The sequence below is a fragment of the Cercospora kikuchii genome (assembly GCF_019650295.1).
Source record: "Cercospora kikuchii DNA, contig_00008, whole genome shotgun sequence".
Classification (NCBI taxonomy): Eukaryota; Fungi; Ascomycota; class Dothideomycetes; order Mycosphaerellales; family Mycosphaerellaceae; genus Cercospora; species Cercospora kikuchii.
The window spans coordinates 1,299,364-1,317,222 of NW_025408589.1; the positions used below are offsets into that span (position 1 = coordinate 1,299,364).

At 52.5% G+C, this 17,859-nt stretch overlaps 11 protein-coding genes across 11 annotated transcripts; 5 read left to right on the top strand and 6 right to left on the bottom strand.

Moving 5' to 3' along the window:
• Nucleotides 1-40: 40 nt before the first annotated feature.
• CKM354_001169600 (uncharacterized protein) lies at nucleotides 41-1,588 on the bottom strand (the record flags this gene model as incomplete). Its single annotated transcript, XM_044807196.1, has 1 exon — nucleotides 41-1,588. The coding sequence occupies one exon, from the start codon at nucleotides 1,586-1,588 to the stop codon at nucleotides 41-43; it is 1,548 nt and encodes a 515-aa protein (XP_044663131.1).
• An 889-nt stretch (nucleotides 1,589-2,477) lies between these two features.
• On the top strand, nucleotides 2,478-3,539 carry CKM354_001169700 (uncharacterized protein; the record flags this gene model as incomplete). Its single annotated transcript, XM_044807197.1, has 2 exons — nucleotides 2,478-2,951; nucleotides 3,006-3,539. The coding sequence occupies 2 exons, from the start codon at nucleotides 2,478-2,480 to the stop codon at nucleotides 3,537-3,539; spliced, it is 1,008 nt and encodes a 335-aa protein (XP_044663132.1).
• A 460-nt stretch (nucleotides 3,540-3,999) lies between these two features.
• On the bottom strand, nucleotides 4,000-5,372 carry CKM354_001169800 (uncharacterized protein; the record flags this gene model as incomplete). Its single annotated transcript, XM_044807198.1, has 3 exons — nucleotides 4,000-4,951; nucleotides 5,009-5,194; nucleotides 5,248-5,372. The coding sequence occupies 3 exons, from the start codon at nucleotides 5,370-5,372 to the stop codon at nucleotides 4,000-4,002; spliced, it is 1,263 nt and encodes a 420-aa protein (XP_044663133.1).
• Nucleotides 5,373-5,685: 313 nt separating this feature from the next.
• On the top strand, nucleotides 5,686-6,255 carry CKM354_001169900 (uncharacterized protein; the record flags this gene model as incomplete). Its single annotated transcript, XM_044807199.1, has 1 exon — nucleotides 5,686-6,255. One exon carries the CDS (start codon nucleotides 5,686-5,688, stop codon nucleotides 6,253-6,255), a length of 570 nt encoding a protein of 189 aa, XP_044663134.1.
• A 177-nt stretch (nucleotides 6,256-6,432) lies between these two features.
• CKM354_001170000 (uncharacterized protein) lies at nucleotides 6,433-8,265 on the top strand (the record flags this gene model as incomplete). The annotated part of the gene is made up of 1 exon (XM_044807200.1): nucleotides 6,433-8,265. The coding sequence occupies one exon, from the start codon at nucleotides 6,433-6,435 to the stop codon at nucleotides 8,263-8,265; it is 1,833 nt and encodes a 610-aa protein (XP_044663135.1).
• Nucleotides 8,266-8,315: 50 nt separating this feature from the next.
• On the bottom strand, nucleotides 8,316-8,978 carry CKM354_001170100 (uncharacterized protein; the record flags this gene model as incomplete). The annotated part of the gene is made up of 1 exon (XM_044807201.1): nucleotides 8,316-8,978. One exon carries the CDS (start codon nucleotides 8,976-8,978, stop codon nucleotides 8,316-8,318), a length of 663 nt encoding a protein of 220 aa, XP_044663136.1.
• Nucleotides 8,979-11,558: 2,580 nt separating this feature from the next.
• Nucleotides 11,559-12,161, bottom strand: CKM354_001170200 (uncharacterized protein; the record flags this gene model as incomplete). Its single annotated transcript, XM_044807202.1, has 1 exon — nucleotides 11,559-12,161. The coding sequence occupies one exon, from the start codon at nucleotides 12,159-12,161 to the stop codon at nucleotides 11,559-11,561; it is 603 nt and encodes a 200-aa protein (XP_044663137.1).
• A 350-nt stretch (nucleotides 12,162-12,511) lies between these two features.
• Nucleotides 12,512-12,805, bottom strand: CKM354_001170300 (uncharacterized protein; the record flags this gene model as incomplete). Its single annotated transcript, XM_044807203.1, has 1 exon — nucleotides 12,512-12,805. The coding sequence occupies one exon, from the start codon at nucleotides 12,803-12,805 to the stop codon at nucleotides 12,512-12,514; it is 294 nt and encodes a 97-aa protein (XP_044663138.1).
• An 875-nt stretch (nucleotides 12,806-13,680) lies between these two features.
• Nucleotides 13,681-15,256, top strand: CKM354_001170400 (uncharacterized protein; the record flags this gene model as incomplete). The annotated part of the gene is made up of 2 exons (XM_044807204.1): nucleotides 13,681-14,961; nucleotides 15,011-15,256. 2 exons carry the CDS (start codon nucleotides 13,681-13,683, stop codon nucleotides 15,254-15,256), a joined length of 1,527 nt encoding a protein of 508 aa, XP_044663139.1.
• A 473-nt stretch (nucleotides 15,257-15,729) lies between these two features.
• On the top strand, nucleotides 15,730-16,176 carry CKM354_001170500 (uncharacterized protein; the record flags this gene model as incomplete). The annotated part of the gene is made up of 1 exon (XM_044807205.1): nucleotides 15,730-16,176. One exon carries the CDS (start codon nucleotides 15,730-15,732, stop codon nucleotides 16,174-16,176), a length of 447 nt encoding a protein of 148 aa, XP_044663140.1.
• A 462-nt stretch (nucleotides 16,177-16,638) lies between these two features.
• Nucleotides 16,639-17,702, bottom strand: CKM354_001170600 (uncharacterized protein; the record flags this gene model as incomplete). The annotated part of the gene is made up of 2 exons (XM_044807206.1): nucleotides 16,639-17,369; nucleotides 17,432-17,702. 2 exons carry the CDS (start codon nucleotides 17,700-17,702, stop codon nucleotides 16,639-16,641), a joined length of 1,002 nt encoding a protein of 333 aa, XP_044663141.1.
• Between the last annotated feature and the right edge of the window lie 157 nt (nucleotides 17,703-17,859).

Sequence of the window (17,859 nt, forward strand, 5' to 3'; positions counted from 1 at the left end):
TCAAGCATGCTTCTAGCAGGCATAACAAATCATTCGTACATTACAAACCTTGCCAGAATATCATTCCCATCACCGCCCAGAAGAGCAGTGTCATGTCAGGTATGGAAGCGAACATTGTTCCTGCACCCTCCACCGACCCATCCGCACTTCCATTCACTGGGGCATCATCCCCAACTCCAAACGGCAAGCCTTGGTATCCAAAGGTCAAATTTTGAGGAATGGAGTTGTTATAACAGTCACCGCTTGCCAGATCAATTCCCTTCAAATCATCTGCATTAACGAAGAACATGTACTTGTTCTGATCAATGTCTTTGAAACCATCGGTATTATACGGAAAGTGATCCGAGTCGTCTGTTGCGGACGTATTCCTGAGGAAAATGCATTGCAACTGCTCCGGGTGTTCTTTCGCCATTTCGGGGTAAGCTTTCATAACATCCGAATTCGAAGTATCAGCCACAAGGACAAACTTCCTCTGCGGGAAAGTTTCAAAAATGCGTTCGAGGAGGAATTTTCGGATTTGAAGGGTGGCGGAGACGTCGCTGAAGTTGAGGGGACGAGTGTCGAAGGAGCCGGCCGGGTAGGTGGCGTAGATGAATTCTTCGTAGTTGCGGGTGACTTGTTCGGGGAGTGTGGTAAGGTAGTGGAAGTGGGCGTTGGGGAGAGCTTGGGACCAGTTGGCGTAGATCTCTGGCATGTTTTCCCAGGCAACGAAGGGGCGGGCGAAGGAGTTTAGGAGGCCTTCTTTGGGGTCGTAGATTTTTGTTACGCGGAGGATGTCGTCGATGTCGGAGATTATGGTGATGCCTTGGTTGGGGACGAGGTAGGCTGTGGCGTTCCCGTTGGTGGTATTGCTCACCCATGTATTGAGCTTTTGAATTGACTCGGTTTCGTTTCCGCGCTGAAGGCCTTCGCTGTTGATTGGGAGGAATACGTCGAAGTCGCCTTGTGCAGTGGTGTTGTATGGGAGAGTGATATTTTGTGGTACTCCAACACCGCCGTGGTCGCCATCAAAGGGTTCGATGGTGATGGGTGAGACTTCCACATCTCCTTGCTGGACCACGAAGATGGCTGCGGTCACGTTGCGTGCCTGGTCTGCCTGATTTTGTGGAAGCTCTTCCACGCTGGTGTCGATGAGGAAGATGTTGGCCAAGTCATTGAGCTTCTCTTCCGACGTGTTGGGCTGCTTGTAGATGTTCCCGTGGAAACGAACATTCCACCCTTGATCGGTATAGTTGGCATATGGCGGGATGTTCAATGCCTGCGTCGGCAGAGCTGCCAGCTGAGAGTCCTCCAACCCCAGTGAGCTGACCACAGAGTCTCCAGTGGGAAAGTCTTGGAAGAAGTTTGGTATCCCGCTAGCCACATATGAGGGAATATCGGATCCCAATCTGCTCAACACTCCATCGACGTCTGATTTGACACTGTCGATGATATCCCTACGGTCCTTGTGTGTTTTTGTGGGATCCCAATGCACTGGAGTTCCTGGCGTAGGCGCCGGTGCGCGGGCTACAACGTCGTTTCTCGGGGTCGGTGCAGGCGACGCGTCGATGAGTGCTGGCAGAGCTGCCAGTACGAGTAGCCTCAACATGGCAACGAGATGTGACTTTCTGTCTTGGGTGCTCGAGGCCGGAGGTGCTACAGGTGAGCCAGATGACAGCAGGCAGTGAGGACAAGAAGTGAAGAAAGGAAAGCACGCTTCGGCAATCTGCACTGGCGCAGCAGCGGCTCGCGTGCGTGACGAGCTGGCGCGCTGCCGATGATGTGAAACTGGGAACAGACTTTGGTTCCAACCAGGATGTTGTGGATTGACATCATTGGGAGCGCCTTGTGCGGGTCAAGCGAGGCCGACAAATGCATGTGAATGGTCTGTCCATTGCTCCTGCTCGCGGGATCTCACGATACGACTGGTAGGTGTGCCTTCGACGGCAGAGCTGACGGCGGTGGTGTTCGTGGGTGGGAGCAGAGAGTAAGGAAGCGCGTCGCTGCATGTGGAAGACACCACCGCTCTGCCACGACTCTTCGACAAGTCTCGCACCGGCATGTCGCCAACTATGAAGACGAGATGGGTGAGTTGAAACGGTGAGATGGAGAAGCAGATGTGACCAGCGCAAGATTAGAAGGTCAGACTGCCAATAATCTGCCAATGCCGCCATCGATGCTTGTCTGCTTGCGGAGGTCCGCGCCTGGGTCCATGGCAGCTCGCTGCCGTCGGATCATCCCCACCACCAAGCACGCCCATCGTTGCCAGATCAGCAGCATGCAGCCACTGTCCATACTGTCGTCACAACGCCACCACCGCCTCACCTCGTTGGGGCCTTCCAGCGCCATAGACATGGCACGGCCTGGACTAGACTCCACCGCGTCGATCGAGGCCGCATCCACCTCGTGCGCGCACAGCGCGGAGCATAATCACACTCTCCTGTCCCTCGTCACCATCCTTTCATCGAATCTACCCATCGCTTGCTGACCGCACAGTTATGGCTGATCAGAGTAGCTCCAATCTGCACTTTGTCGTGGTGGGACAGCCATCCGACGCCCAAAGCGCTGGGTACCGCCGGACAGTACGCTCCCACGTTACCAAGACTCAGCATCGACGAGCAAGAGAGGCGACCACCACGAAACTCCCTTATGAATTCGTTGAGGGCAGCGACGGAAGGAGGCGGAAAAAGAGGTCGGCCAAGGGCAACACAGAGAGCAATACGAGTTCTTCATCGACTACACCATCCGCATCCACCGATCGTGAGGAGAATGCAGTCGAAGAGCTCTCATCGCAGCACGCCGTGAGGCAAGAACTCACAAGACGGACGACCGCAGCGTCTCTACAAACCAGCGGAGCCAGTGGCATGTTTTCCACGGGAGCCATGTCTCTTCGGACAATAGCCCTGGACGATGCAGACAATGATGTTGGAATGGTGCTCAGCAGTCTTCGTTGCAATGTGACGACCGTCTGGGTATCTTCGTCGATTCTTCAGATCCTGCGCAATGTGCTAATCATGTCTTGATAGACACTGTACGAAAGGCACATGATATCGCAAACGGAGACGTGGTTGGCACAGAACCCAGAAATGCGGGATACAGATCACGCTGCTTGCTTGCTGTCATTCCTATGGCAGGATTCCACCCTGCTCAACGTTGCGATGCTCTCCGGTACACGCAAACTCCTGGACACGCGCGGGCATGCCCTGCACCCGAGTGAATTGTACCATCTCACGCACCTGCGTGGCCGCATCATTCAACGCATTAATACGGCCATGACTGACCCCGTACGCCGCATCTCGGATCAGATGATCTGCGTAGTCCTATTCTTCGCCTTATATGAGCTTCGTTACACATCCGCAGGTGCTTACAAAGCACATATGATGGGACTCGTCCACATGATCAATATGCGGGGTGGCATTCATGAGATCGTCCATTATATTGCCAGTATGATCATCTTTTTGGACCGGATGTGTAGCAGAATGATCGGCGGCGAGCCTTATGCGAATAAAATGCGCGAACGTACCACACCGGACATGCCCCGAATCACCGAGGCACCTTGATACAAGTTTTTCGCTCGTCGATGGACACTTGAATTTGCCGTCTCCCTAGGCGAGAGGTCTCAGCGGTATGATCCACGTCGACCAGGCTGTAATGGCTATCTGGCATGGCAAGGTGGCAGCTCAAGCTCTCTCTGGCGATTGTGCAAGCCATTGCCGGACTACTCTGATGTTCCTGCCCAGCGTCTATCTGCTTGCATCATGGCACCACACTGGACCGCATCAACCGTCGCAAACAAAGGTTCGGGCCAGACTCCCTCATGTCCCTTGCCGGGCATCGCTGCTTTCGATGCCAATGGGGCCGAGGGCAACAATTTCCTGCATCGCAGGTCAAATCCACCTCATTCTGGGCGGGACGAATTTACGAGCGCCACGCTGAAGAAACATTGACAATCGATCACTTCGCAACTTCATTCGAAAGGTAGTCATGCTATGGAAAGCTAGCACTTGCAACAGTCTAAACCTATCGTCCATATTTCGAAGGAACGGTCCTCATCTGCTCCTGTGGCGAGCCCTCCAACCCAAACAAATCATAAATCCACTTTAAAATCACAAAGAAGCTTTCCGGCTCTCCCATATGTTTCCTCCCATCAATAAATCTCGCCTCTTTAGGCGCACCATGCTGCAACGCCAAATAATAATCATCAATCGGGAAAATCTCATCATTCACGCCATTGACGAGTAAAAGCTTCGCACAAACTGGTTTATCAAGCGTCCCATCTTCCAGCAAAGAAAATTTCTTCATGGCTTCTTGCTTGAATTTCTCCAAATTGTCGCCGTAACCGAACTTATACGCCAATGTCGTGGCCAAATCAAACGGATATTCAAGATGATTGACATGAGAAAGCCATTCCGGGGAGAACATATGATGGCAGCCTCCGCCATGTGCTACGACGCCTTGGAGACGGTTGTGGTGGGTGTGGGCGAGGCGGATACCGTAGTAGCCACCTGTGCTGAAGGACCAGAGAGCTTTACGAGTTTGGTCGATTTCGGGGCGGGAGTCGATCCAGTCGAAGAGAGAGGACCATTCGCGGTCTGGAGAGGTGGGGTCGCTGGGGTCGGCGGGGGAGTCTCCTGTTCCGGGGATTTCGAGGATTAGAGTTGCGATGTTTTTGTGGGAGAAGCCTTCGATCCATACGGCGAGCTCGGTGCGGTAGCCGTCGAGGCCTGTGAGGATTATGACGAGGGGGACGGGGTTGGAGGGGCTGCTTCCCGGTGGGAGGTGGTAGTAGAATGTTATTTCTTTGCCTTCGGTGGGCAGGCCGTGGGTGTGAGGGATGGAGATCTCTTGGGTTGGGCGGTCGCGGAGAGCTAGACCTTTCTTAGCGGCTTTCTTGCCTTCTTGCCAGGCGTGACGTTGTTGTTCGGATCGAGGGGCTGGGAAGCGGGAGATTCGATAGACTGCTGAGGCACGCCTGAAGATTGTTAGCACTTATGTGTCTGAAGTGGATGGTCCAGATGGTGTTACCCACATGAAGTACTCCGACGCTTTGGCCATCTCGCCATTCTTCTCCGCTTCTTCAGCGATACCTAGTAGCTCTTCGGCTTTGGGAAAGAAGGCTTCTGCGTACTTGTCCCAATCATAAGGTTCCTTCTGACCTTCGGCGATCAGTCGCTCAGCAATTGGCTCGAAATCTTGATGAGCATTGAACATGAATCTTCAACATGTTAGTTGAGGATTCGGTCCATTGATCTTTCTCTATCGACTCACGGATACACTCCCATCTTCGAAACCGGCTCCCACTTGGTCTTCCATAGTTTCTCGAAACTCTCATGATGCACGGCAGGTGTGGTGAGAGCATCATGTATGAAGAACTTTCCTCCTGAAGCGGCCATACTTGAATATAGCTCGATGAGAACGAATTGTGATGCAACGATCAGGCGAAGGAAGGTCCATTTCTGCAACAATTACCAGCTGTCCTCGCTGCCGAACTCCAATGTCGCACATCACGTCGTCGTGAAGACGGCTCGGAAGTGGAGTGCCGAAGCCCTTTGAAGCAATTTGATTGAACAAATTCAGGCGGGCAATGAAGATCGGCGGGATCCGGATCCGATGCAAAGACATCCGGACCTGCCTGGCCTTGCGTTGCTATTTCTGCATCACAACAAGTCCTCCGCACTACATTGCGTACCTGCTCAAGTCCGCAAAATGGCAGCAAAGACTACAGCTGCCGCCATATTCGAGGGTCTAAAAGGCTCATGGCGGCTCCGAAGATCTCTAAACAGCCAACTAGCAGGCTTCCCCTCAGGCGTTTTCGAAGGCATAGCAAAATTCACACCACGCACTCCCACTGCTCACTCCGCTGCAGGCGAGCTGGTATACTCAGAACAAGGAGAACTCAAAACCGATAATGGCTTCACCTTGAAAGCCAACCGCAAGTACGTCTATCGGTATGACGCTGACGAAGACAAAATCTCCGCATGGTTCATCAAAGAAGACACGAAAGCCCAAAACGGCGCAGAAGAAGTTGACTATTTGTTTCATGATCTGGAAATTGATGCTGAAGGCAATGGAATCGCGGGTCGTGGTGAGCATCTTTGCGAACTTGACATGTATTGGGCGTACTATGAGTTCCGACTACCGAAAGTCGCTGAAGTGGGAGATGATGAGAAGATGAATGTTTTTGGGGTGAGGTATAAAGTGAAGGGACCGCAAAAGGACTATACGAGTGATACGGCGTATACAAGGACGTTTTCTGATGATGTTGCGGTGTTGTGAAGGGTGCGACGGCAAACAATGCGGCTTGGGTACACGCGTTCACGGAGTGGTGGTATGCGATGGTGTCGCGCATTGGCACTCTTCACGAAAGCAAGCTTTCTATGGATTTATGGATGAGCTCTGGATGGCGGCACCTTCTTTGGCAGCACACAGTGCAACAAGTCCATCTGAGGAACCATGACTTCGAAGCTGGAATCTACACTTCTTGAGGACGACCGAGATGATGGCAGCATCCGACGAACACTTTTCGCACATTTAAGTGAGGGAGACTCATTGACCAGCCTGCGGCTTTCATCACATTTACTTCAAAACCTTGTGGACCAGAGAAAGAGTCACCTGTTCCGCCAGATTCATGTTCAGCTCCCACTGAGACGTCGCGGCAGCAGTCGCGAATTGGCTGCATTGAAGAGGATAGCCCCGTTCTGCATCGAGCTGACGTTCACGATAAGTCCCCGTCACTCTCCGTTGGCCGTCACTACTAGCCAAGAAAAGGATGCATTTGAGTCCAGTCTCGATCCGCAAACCGAGCAGAAGCTTCGGCATCTTCTAAGCTATATTCAGCATGTTCGAGAAGTACACATCCGCGTCCATGATGAGTCCGACTGGCCTGGGCCCACGTCGATCGATGGTGCTCTCGTTACTCTCCGCTCGGCATTGCAACACGCCAGGTTGCCGAAGTTACGTTCCCTCCGCTTCGACCCCTTACATGCTGCCGGAGTCCTTTACTTGCGGTGGGCAGGTTTTGGTGCCTTTGCTTCACCATTTATTCTGCACGAGACCTCTTTACCATCAACGCAGATCTGGACAAATCTGGCCGAACTTGACCTTCGCATACGGAATCCAGCGGCGAGTCGAAAGCTCAGCGACAACCAGATGATGATGTTCCTGCAAGTGCTGGAAGACTATCTCCGAAGCTTCCACCGGACTCTGCGCTGCCTACGATTCGTTTGGCTTGATGTTTCGGGTCCCAGCCCCCTGGTCTTCGGTGATTTGCTGGAGAGAAAACATCTGATCTGGCGACATCTCCAGGAGTTCTCTTATGGGAATATCAATGGAGCCAAGCATAGCCTAGAGGTTCTGCCTGTGCGCATGCCCCAGATCAGAAGCATCAAGGTACTGCGGGCATCAAGTAGAGCCTCGATTGACATTTGGGACACGGTTCAATTACCCAAAGGCAAGAAGCCTCTGCAAGAGCACCCACCGACTGCCAAGAAACACCCAAAGGACTATGGAAGTGAGATCTCCTTGATGCCAGCACCGTTGGCCGTAGTGAAACGCAGTGATACTGTACATCCTGCTTTGAGGTCCCGTCGGGCCAGCATTGTCTCGACAATCAGCACTGTGTTCGACGCACCTGATATTGATCAAGCTATACGCGACATCCGAGATACCACAGAGCCATCGTTGGCTGGCGGACTGTCGCAGCGCAGCTCTGTACCTAAATTCCGCATGCCTGTCGCAAGCAGTGTGTATTCGTGCGATGAGGATGGAAACTACATTCCCGTCAGACAAAAGTGGAACAGGAATAGTCCATTGGTCAATTCGCCACAACGAGGAAAGGTGGAGCTGTTGCACTCTGGACGCCGGCTTTCGAAAAGTTTGACTATGGCGAATCTCCGTGATCTTTCTCGTTCAGAAGCTCCTCTTAGTTATGAGTATGATACTTCAGTTGGCATCAAGCGTGAAGCACAGCTTGTCGAACAGGGCAAGTCTATGGGGCATGAACCGCCAACGATCCCACCTGCAATATCAAAGGCGAGGAAAGCGCACATTGAGATTGACAAGATGCCAGCTTACCGTGCTGCGCAAGACCAGCGCCTGAAAGAGCTCCAGGAGATTCAACTAGCTCAACCCGCTCGGATTCGACAATGGGCGAAAGACATCAAGAGTGGAAGACCACCAAGCTTTGTCACAATGAGGAGCGTTAATACAGTCAGCACGACAGGTAGCAAGCCTTTCACGAAATTTATTGAACACCTCCGGGAGACTGGCAGACCTTCGCGACGCTGAAATGGCGCAGTTCGCACCGGGTAGACCGGGGTCGGAACGATGCTGCTCAATCATAGATACATCGAAAGTGTAGCATCGTATCGATCAGCTTCCACCTTGAACTCCTCTTGAAATGCTTCCACCGCTTCTTTCCAGGCCTTCTCCCATTCCGAATGCTCACTGCCCGAGCCTTCACGACCTTCTGCCGCCTTGGTCTCGCTCATTTTACCCGAGGCATCACCAACGACTGCCTTGCAATCAACATCCATCTCAGCCGCAATCGCAGAATGCTCTCGTCCGACCTCATCACCCTCGACCTCTTCTTCGTCCTCGCCCTGCACCAAACACGTCTCAAACGGATCCGTCTCCGTCCCAACATCCCGTCTCAAAGGCACCCATTCCTCATCCTCCGCGCCCTCCATGGTATCGTCGACAACAACTGGCGAACACGAACGCATGGCTCTCTTCCTCGGCTTAGCCAGGATCCCTCTTCCACGCACATTGACCTTTTTCGCGACCAGACCCGAATTCTTGGCAGCGACTTCTTCGATCCGTCTTCTTGCTTCCTCTTCCCGCTTCATTCTGCGCTCCAATTTCCTCTGTCGTCTGCGTTCAAAATCTCGTTGCTGTTCGATGCGAGCTTCACGTCGAGCTTCGGACGCAACACGGCGGAACATTTCTTCTTCGGTTTCGCGGGGCATGGCTTGCGGCTGTGACGGTTCGAGACTTTTCATTGCAAGCCTTTAAGGTGAAGAAAATGAGAAACTCATGCGGAAAGGCTGGCATGTGTTGTGTTATTGGGAACGGGACGAGTTGAGGACATGACAGTTCCGCCACGTGCAGTTTGCTGCTGTTCAGGACGTTTGTTTACATGAGTCTCACTTCTATGTTCGTTTGCCGGGTCGAAAAAGAGCAGCAATTGAGAGACAAATGACCCAAACCCCAAGAACGATTGTCTATTGTTCCCACCGGTCTGGGGGAAGGCAAAAAGGAAGATTAATTGGCAACAACCGACATTCGAACCCCTGACCTGCGCAAACTTCGCATCAAAACAGCAAAACGACAAGTCGTCGATCCTGTTTATGGGGATCTGCCGGAACTAAAGTCGGTGATGAGTCGCCAACTTGTCTGAGTAAGCACGATTGCTGGCAAAATATAAACGTCAACAGTGCTACCGTCCAAATGCGCGCGAGCGGAGAACCCCCTGGGGATCGCAGTCGCGTCAGTCGCGTCAGTCACGCCTCCAGTCCAAAGGTACGAAGTCGGAACAAAAACCAAAGAGCAATTTATGTACTACGCACCAACCCGCATTCGAACCCCTGACCTGCGCGTTGCCTGCAAAATTTCACATCGAAATCGCAAAACAAAACAAGTCGACCGCACTCTATACGTGTGGATCTGCCGGGGTTCGACGATTTGCTAATCGACTTGTTCGAAGAAGCACGTTTGCTCAGGGTATATAAAGGTCAACTGTTGCGGCACGGACTTCTGCCTAGTTTGTTGCCCTACAATGCCGCATAGACACGCCAGCGGAGTTAGCATTCGAAAATCATGCGTTGTGCCGCATCTTTGGAGCTGGGAAGGGTTTCTATTCCTGCGACAAAACAGTAATGGTGAAATTTGATGAGGCTGCTACATATGTGTTTCCTCTGCCCGGCATAAGTGCGACTCCTGACATAACAAAGCTTGCTGACTTTCAGTCCTGTGGTACACTTCCCTCATTGTCTTCAGTCCTTGATCAACTCAATGCTCCTCCTCATCTCCATCCCCATCTGCCCTCCAATCTGCCTCCTTTCCGACTCCTCGTTGGCTCGCTTATGCTGTTCTAGAAAATCGCCATAGCAGCCATTCCAACAATCATTCCACCCGCCGCGACAACTGGGAACGAAGTCGCAGCAGCGCCAGCATGCGAAGACGACGAGGAGTGCCCGGAAGATTTTGCTGCAGCAGCAGTTCCCGTCGATGTGCTGTGGTGAGATGACGACGACGCGTCTTTGGTGCTTGTGTGCTCGCTTGTCTTGGTCTCCGTCTTGGTGGCAGTATCGGTCTTAGTGGCGGTGTCGGTCTTGGTCATGTCTGATGAGGAGGTGCTATCCGCCGCGAGTGCGAAGGCAGCGAAGGCCAGAGTGACGACCGGAGTGAAACGCATTTTGGTCGACTTGGTCGGTGAGATCGGTTGATTGGTTTAGGAGGTGATGTTGTGGTGGCTCGTGATTGATCGAGTCGAATAGAGAGTGTGTGAATATGGACTCAATGAATGGTTTTGATCTCTTGCGGGCTTGCTTGTACTTCCTTCGATCAGAAGGCGTATGAGCGACTTCTTATTCTTGCTTTTGCTCCTCGTACAAGCCAGCCACGAAGCACGAACAGAGGCGCGACTCTCCCTGCATACGCTACACAAAATTGAGGCCGCGCGTACAGTTCATTTGAGGGATGTACCACAAGACAGCCTTTCGTACTGCCCACAAGTCAAGTGCCTTCCAATCGTTGGGCTCAGTATTAAGCTCAAGTAGCAGCACCAAGCTTTCGACCAAGCTCCTAACGATGACCATTGGTACAGCTGGGCATTATCCCAAGAAAGGTCTAGCTTGTTGACTATTTGTATCACAATGCGAGGTTGCAAGCGCCGGAAGGAGGAACAGAGACGCGTGTACTCGAGACAAGAAGGTTCAGCCGCAAAGGCGCTGAGCCACAACGACGCACGCGATTCTAGATCTTGTCTATCGCGTCGTGAGTCTAAGTGTGGAGCGATTGATTTTGCCATTCTTGCTGTCTTTCTTCTGGGGAAGATGTTGACAGGGTAAGTCGTACATGGAGGAGTTGTGTGCTACTCTCATCACTGATGAACACAAGTAATCAAACGAGGCTGTCTTCGTACTGCGTTGTGAGCCAATCTGAATGTAGTGGAAAGGAAGGATGACGAATACGAATGTCAAAAGGTCTCGGTCCTGAACCATTGAAATGAACGAAACGGCATGGGGCTTTCAGGAAAAGGCTTTGACAGTATTAACCTTCCTAGGCGCCCGCCTCCTAGTCAACGGTCCAGACGCGACTACGAGGTACGCTGATCAAGTGACGAGAATCGAGTCGTGGCGTTGACAGGATGGCTGTGCAACGCGTACCTTTTGAACCAGTCGTATCGTGAACATGTGAGCTGATTTGAGCTTGTCGCCCCTGTCAATCTGGCGCCGGCGGAAGCGCAGTACGAGAAAGCTGTTCCTGCACGATCACGAGCTCAATTGACCAGACCCTCGACACATGGCTCATCTCAGTCCACGAATCGCAAAGATCCCAAGTCGCCGGAGAAGGGCAAATTAGTTTCCTCCCCAAGGTAAGCCCCAACACGTATCTTTACCCTCCTTGTCTCCCAACAACCTCTCAGCAAATTCCACATCTTCCTTTGGAAGTGGTCTCCTCTCACTCGACTCCTGCACCTCGCGGCTCTCTCCAGCCTCCAAAGCCATCTTCTGTAAAGTCGCAGCTAAGCTCCGCAGCGTCAGGTCGAAATCTTTGCTTGAGTGTTTGAGGTAGTCGACAATAATTGGGGTGATGTTAGCCACGATTGCGAGATCTGAGTCGGATTGATCAGCTGTCAGCCGACGGGGACGAATGGGTCGAGTGCCTGGGCTCTGAGATCCTGTCCGGGCTGCTGAGAGGCTGAAAGTTTCTGGTGTGAGAGAAGCATTGTTGGGAAGCTCATTGGTCGCAGGATCGAGTTGTACGGGAGAGATCGAGATTGGAGGTGCCGAGGCGCGAGGTTGATGCAGCGGTTCTTGAGAGATGTTTGCAGAATGTGGAGGGGAATGCGACTCGTCAGGTGGTAGCACTGCACTCGAACACTCCGTGGTCTTCTGCTCTGCTATGGGATCATTCCCGTCAAGCGCGGCATCTTTGCTCTGATCTTTGCGTGGTGTCATGTTGTGTTTGTAGAATCCAGATGTGCTTTGAAGCTCTCGATGGGGATGCCTGATCTTATAGTTGCTGAAGGGTTGCTGAAGGGTCAATGTCGCGGTGGTCGTAGACCTTGGAGGGCGTCTCAGGCGGCGATTTGAGACATGCTGGAATCATGGCGTTGTCAGTAGAATACATGTCGCGCGAATCTGCACATCTGCAAGACTGGATGAGGGAGGAGCTTTCGTGACTCTGGTAGCTGTTATATGTACATGACTCGTCGCTTCTTGATGCCTATCGTCCTATGTCTCCGACCTGTAGCGCGTTAGTCGTGTGCAAGCTTAGCTTCTGCAGCACACTTACCTGTTCATTCCATCTACTGCTTGCCGGAGCCCTTCACAATGTCATCGGCCTCCTTCCTGTCCTTGGCCAATTGTGCCTCGGAGTCGGCAATCTTCTTCCTCAAGGCCTCCAACTTCTCCCTCTCAGCTTTCTTGATGAAGGCGGCCTCGTTGGCCTCTTCACGCTTGGTGAAGGAATCGCCCGCTGCTGCACCGCCGGAGCGAGTGGCGCCAGTGTCACCTCCGGCCATTCTGCGAGCTGCGACGGAGAAGCTGCGAGAAGTGACTGGGGTCTTTGGAAGAGCGCGGATGATGCGGACGGCGGACATGCTGCGAGCTACGTCAGCTCGCGCGTGGTGGGTTTGAGGGTGTTCGATGGCCTACTTGGGTGGAGGGTGTGATGGGAGAGGTGTTGTGAGTGATGGAGTGTGTTCCGGAGTCGCGAGATGAGTGAAATGGTGTTGTTTTGCGTGTGTTCCAATGTGATGGTCAGCTCGACGACGTGAGAGCTCTCGCCAGGATCACCAGGGCGGGCGCCAAGACCACGTCACTGTCGCTGCTCGCGCCGGGATTGGGAACGTCATGGTCCGCAAAGAGCGACGACCGCTCAACCACCGAAGCCAGGCCGCTGGAGCATCATCACCACGCGAGCGGTAAGAAGATTTTGATGTTTCCTTTCTGTCTACATCACCATACACCAAACTCTCCCTGATTGATCCATTGCCCAGCGGTGAGTGATCAGCCTTTTCTTGGCCATGCCAATGGTGCTCGTCGTGCCTGCAATCGGCGAGAGCAGCCGATGTTCTGGAGGGGTCTCTGGCCTTGTCTTCGGTGCCATAGCGGGGCATATGCATCAACAAAAATAATCGCCCTGCACATGCTCCAAGTCAGCAGAAACAGCACTCGTATCCTTTGCTGAATCTCCTCCCATCCCTCTTCCCTGTCACGCACACATTCTCTGTTGCACCTGCTTGGTCATTGCTTAGAAGCCGGAGCAGGAGCTGCACATCGACTTGGACCGCTACTGACGGAAGCTTGTCCAGCCAGCACCACAACCGCGTGAGCTTTCACTTCTACGCTCTTCTTCCGCCCATCTGCTCTCGTACACTATCCGGGAGCTGCTCCGCGTCCGCCGTATCTCTACACACCTACACACTGCCTTGGAGCACAACATCACCCATCGATCGTTGAGAAATCAGTCAATATGGTTGGCTTGGGTCCGAGACGGCAGCCCAGCCGTAGGGGCTCTATGGCAGATATGCCCAAGGACATGTTGGCCGAGATCAAACGTCTCGAGGAGATCTTCACTGTCGACACCGCCAAGCTGAAGGCCATCACCGATCACTTTGTCAGTGAGCTCGAGAAGGGTTTGTCAAAGGAGGGCGGCAGCATCCCAATGAACCCAACATGGGTCATGGGTTTCCCTACCGGCCACGAGACCGGCACCTTCCTCGCCCTCGATATGGGAGGCACCAACCTGCGTGTCTGCGAGATCAATCTGCCAGAAGAGAAGGGAGAGTTCGACATCATCCAGTCCAAGTACCGCATGCCGGAAGAGCTCAAGACCGGCAACGCAGACGAGCTGTGGGGATACATTGCAGACTGTCTGCAACAATTCATCGAATACCACCACGAAGGCGAGAAGCTGGATAAGATTCCCCTCGGTTTCACCTTCTCCTACCCAGCCACGCAAGACTACATCGATCACGGTGTGCTGCAGCGATGGACCAAGGGCTTCGACATTGACGGTGTCGAGGGCAAGGACGTTGTTCCACCCTTCGAGAAGGCGTTGGAAGAGCGTGGCGTGCCCATCAAGCTCACTGCGCTTATCAATGACACTACCGGTACTCTGATTGCTAGTGCCTACACAGACACCGAGATGAGGATTGGCTGCATTTTCGGAACCGGCTGCAATGCTGCATACATGGAGCACGCCGGTGAGATCCCTAAGCTTGAGCACATGAAGCTGGATCCAAAGCAAGAAATTGCCATCAACTGCGAGTGGGGTGCTTTCGACAATGAGCACAAGATTCTACCCAGGACGCAATACGACGTTATTATCGACAAAGACTCTCCACGTCCTGGTCAGCAGGCCTTTGAGAAGATGATCGCTGGGCTCTACCTTGGTGAGCTCTTCCGTCTTGTGCTGGTCGACCTTCACGAGCAGCCACACGTTCAGCTTTTCCAGGGCCAGGACATTTCTTCTCTCAAGAAGCCCTACTCGCTTGACGCCTCTTTCCTGTCCGATATTGAGAACGATCCATACGAGAACTTGCAGGAGACATATGATATCTTCTACGACAAAATGAAGATCAACTGCCAAAAGCCAGAACTTGAATTGATAAGACGACTTGCCGAGCTGATTGGTACCCGATCTGCCAGACTTAGTGCGTGTGGTGTTGCAGCCATTAGCAAGAAGAAGGGCTACAAGGAATGCCACGTCGGAGCAGATGGTTCAGTTTTTAACAAGTACCCACACTTCAAGGTCAGCATCACAACATTCCATAAGGTGAATTTTACTGACAATCAAACAGGCACGAGGCGCGCAAGCTCTCAAGGAGATCCTCGACTGGGACAAGGGTCGCAACGGCAAGTCTCTTGGCAAAGGCCACGATCCTATTGAAATCCTTCCTGCCGAAGATGGATCTGGTGTGGGTGCAGCATTGATCGCTGCCTTGACATTGAAGCGCGTGCAAGAAGGCAACCACGCTGGTATTCGCGATCCAAAGAGCATGTTGGCCGGTACTGCCGCTTCCAGCTCCAAGACGAACCAGGTATAGAATGCCGCGAAGCGTACAGAGCGAGAACGCAAGGCTGTCGAGGATCCGTTGCACAAGTTCCGAAAGGTCGGTCACACTAACACCTGGGTCAGAACCTGACGGAGGACTCACAGGGTCCGAGACGATGTTCGCGCTATGACTTGTACATGCTGTGAAGGAGAAACCTAGGATGTAGTCATTGGGTCATCTGCCCTATGTTGATAGATATCATGAACTATTGCCACGCAGGCACAAACCTGAAAATCTACGTATCTCCATTGTTCTCCATTGCGTTCGACCTGCACCAAGTCTGGGCACAATCTGTTGTTGCTCTTTCCTCCCCTGTGGCGTGTGCCTTCTGTCCCACAACTTTCTTCCGCACGACCCACTTTCCTACCTCGCCTGTTGCCATTTACATTCACTCCAACTCCATCCATCAACGCATCAGAAGAAGAACAAAGTCGTTCTAAGCCACTCCCAAGACACAACGAACCATGGACGACCAAGAAGAATTCGCCGTCGACCCGGCCATCGCCGCCGCGATGGGTTTCGCAGGCTTCGGAACACAAAATAAACAAAAAAGGAAATTCAACTCTGAAGGCGACGCGGATGGATTTGTGGATCCTGGTGTTCATGCGAGGAAGACTGGAGCAAATAATGTTCCTGTGCGTGCGCGGAGCGAGCAGAAAGTTGCGAAGGGAAACGACCAATCTACGTTTGCGGCAGTGGGAGAGGATGTGAAGACAGGAATTGAAGGCGCTGCTGCTGCTTTTTCTTCGAATGAGTTCGATGCGGGAGGATTGTATGATCCTCAAACGCAAGAGAGTCCGAGTTCGGAGGCGCTGAGGAGGGGAGTGAAGAATGTTAGGGGGGATTTTGTGTACTTTTCGAAAGGGTTTTTGGAGGATCCTTGGAGTGGGTTGAGGGAGGTGGGAAAGTGAAGGCTTCTCGTTGCGTGTGATTTGGAAGGAAATCGCGTGCTGAGCGTGGTTTTCGAGAGTATTCGCATCGGGTTGACGAGGGCAGAGCGCGGTGGCAGATTTGGGCTCGACAGACTGGAACGAATGTCAATCCGTGCGCGATCACACTTCTTGCTGAAGCACTCATTGGCAATGCCGGAGAAGGATTATTGTACGCGATAATTGCTTCGCACCAGAAATCACTTGACGTTGGATCTCGTACTAAAAGCCGTGCTCTCAGGAACAAACGATCGAGCAAAAACAACAATGTCGGGATTCATTGGCAGCATGAATGAGCCACAACGTGAGCCAGCAGCAAACCTCGACTCTGCTTAGCCTTTCATAATCCGGATAAGGCCCATGACTCGGTATGGTGCTCAAAAAGATTCAAATGCAACGCGGAATGCATCGTCGCACACAGCCTACAAAGACTCGCATCGCGCATCAATACCTATAACACAACCTCGGGCTCTCCGTCGTCATGAAATCTTTGACCTTCACATCACCACCCAACTCTCTCACACTCATTACATCACCCAACTGCGCCTTTGGAGATGATCCCTCCGCGCCAAAGTCCTCCTGCATTCTATTCCCTCCAAACTCCGCATTCCGCTTCTTCGGATCCTTCTGCTGCCACAACCACCACAACCGATCAATCTGCGCATGATGCAAGAAAAACACCGGATCATTCGGCGACGTCGCCGGAATCAAATCCCCTCCCACTGCAGAATGAATCGCCCCATGAGGTCCGGACTCCAACCTCCTCCGATACGAATCATAATCCTTCAAACCCTGAATCTCAGCCACAACATCCGGTTTATAAGCAAACGCCAACATATCACCAATTTGCTCTGTCCCGTTATTGAAGTTCCGAGTCAGACAATGTCCGTCTAAGCTGGAGCCAAAATATGAGACTTTGAGATTTTTGAATGGGCCGTCTGTGACGCAGTTGCGTGTTGAGCCGTCGCTGAGGGAGACGGTTTTGAGAGGGTTTCCGTTGCCGCCTAGACCGGTTTTTGAGGACCAGAGGTGGGATTGCGAGACGTTGTGGGGGCTGTCGAGGGTCCAGTCCCAGTAGGGCACGAGACCTTTGTAGGAACATTGTTGTTGGAGGGCTGTTTCGTAGAGGGAGAGGAAGTAGCGGTGCCAGGGGAGGAAGGAGGCGACGAAGTGGACTGTGGATCACAGTACTATTAGTGGGAAGGAATGGTGAGGCTGAGGGAGTGAGCGAACGGACCTTCTTTATCGACTTGTTGATGTACGTAGGGGAAATCATCGTAGAGTGAGGTGCTTAGGCCGATTTGAGAGGGTTTGCTTTTCAAGCAGAGGACTGCATCGGTGTAGGCTTTTCGTTCTTTGGCGTTGAGTTGTCGCCATTCTTTTCGTAATTGAGGAGATTTGCATCTTTGTGGATATGTTTGTGGTGAAGAGGATGTTACCGATGTTTGGGGCAGAGCATATACACTGCTGGCGAGGAGACTGGGTAGTAGGATTGATGTGAAGAGCATGATGGCGTTTTTATCGAACAGGTTAACAGTGGTACGTGAAGGATATCAGCAGAAACTGCCTATCGCGAAGAGGAGATGCTTATACCTTGCTCTCCTACAAGTGTCTATATCAGCTACTTTTCTCGTGTCCACGGCGTTACCGATCGTCTGGCAAAGA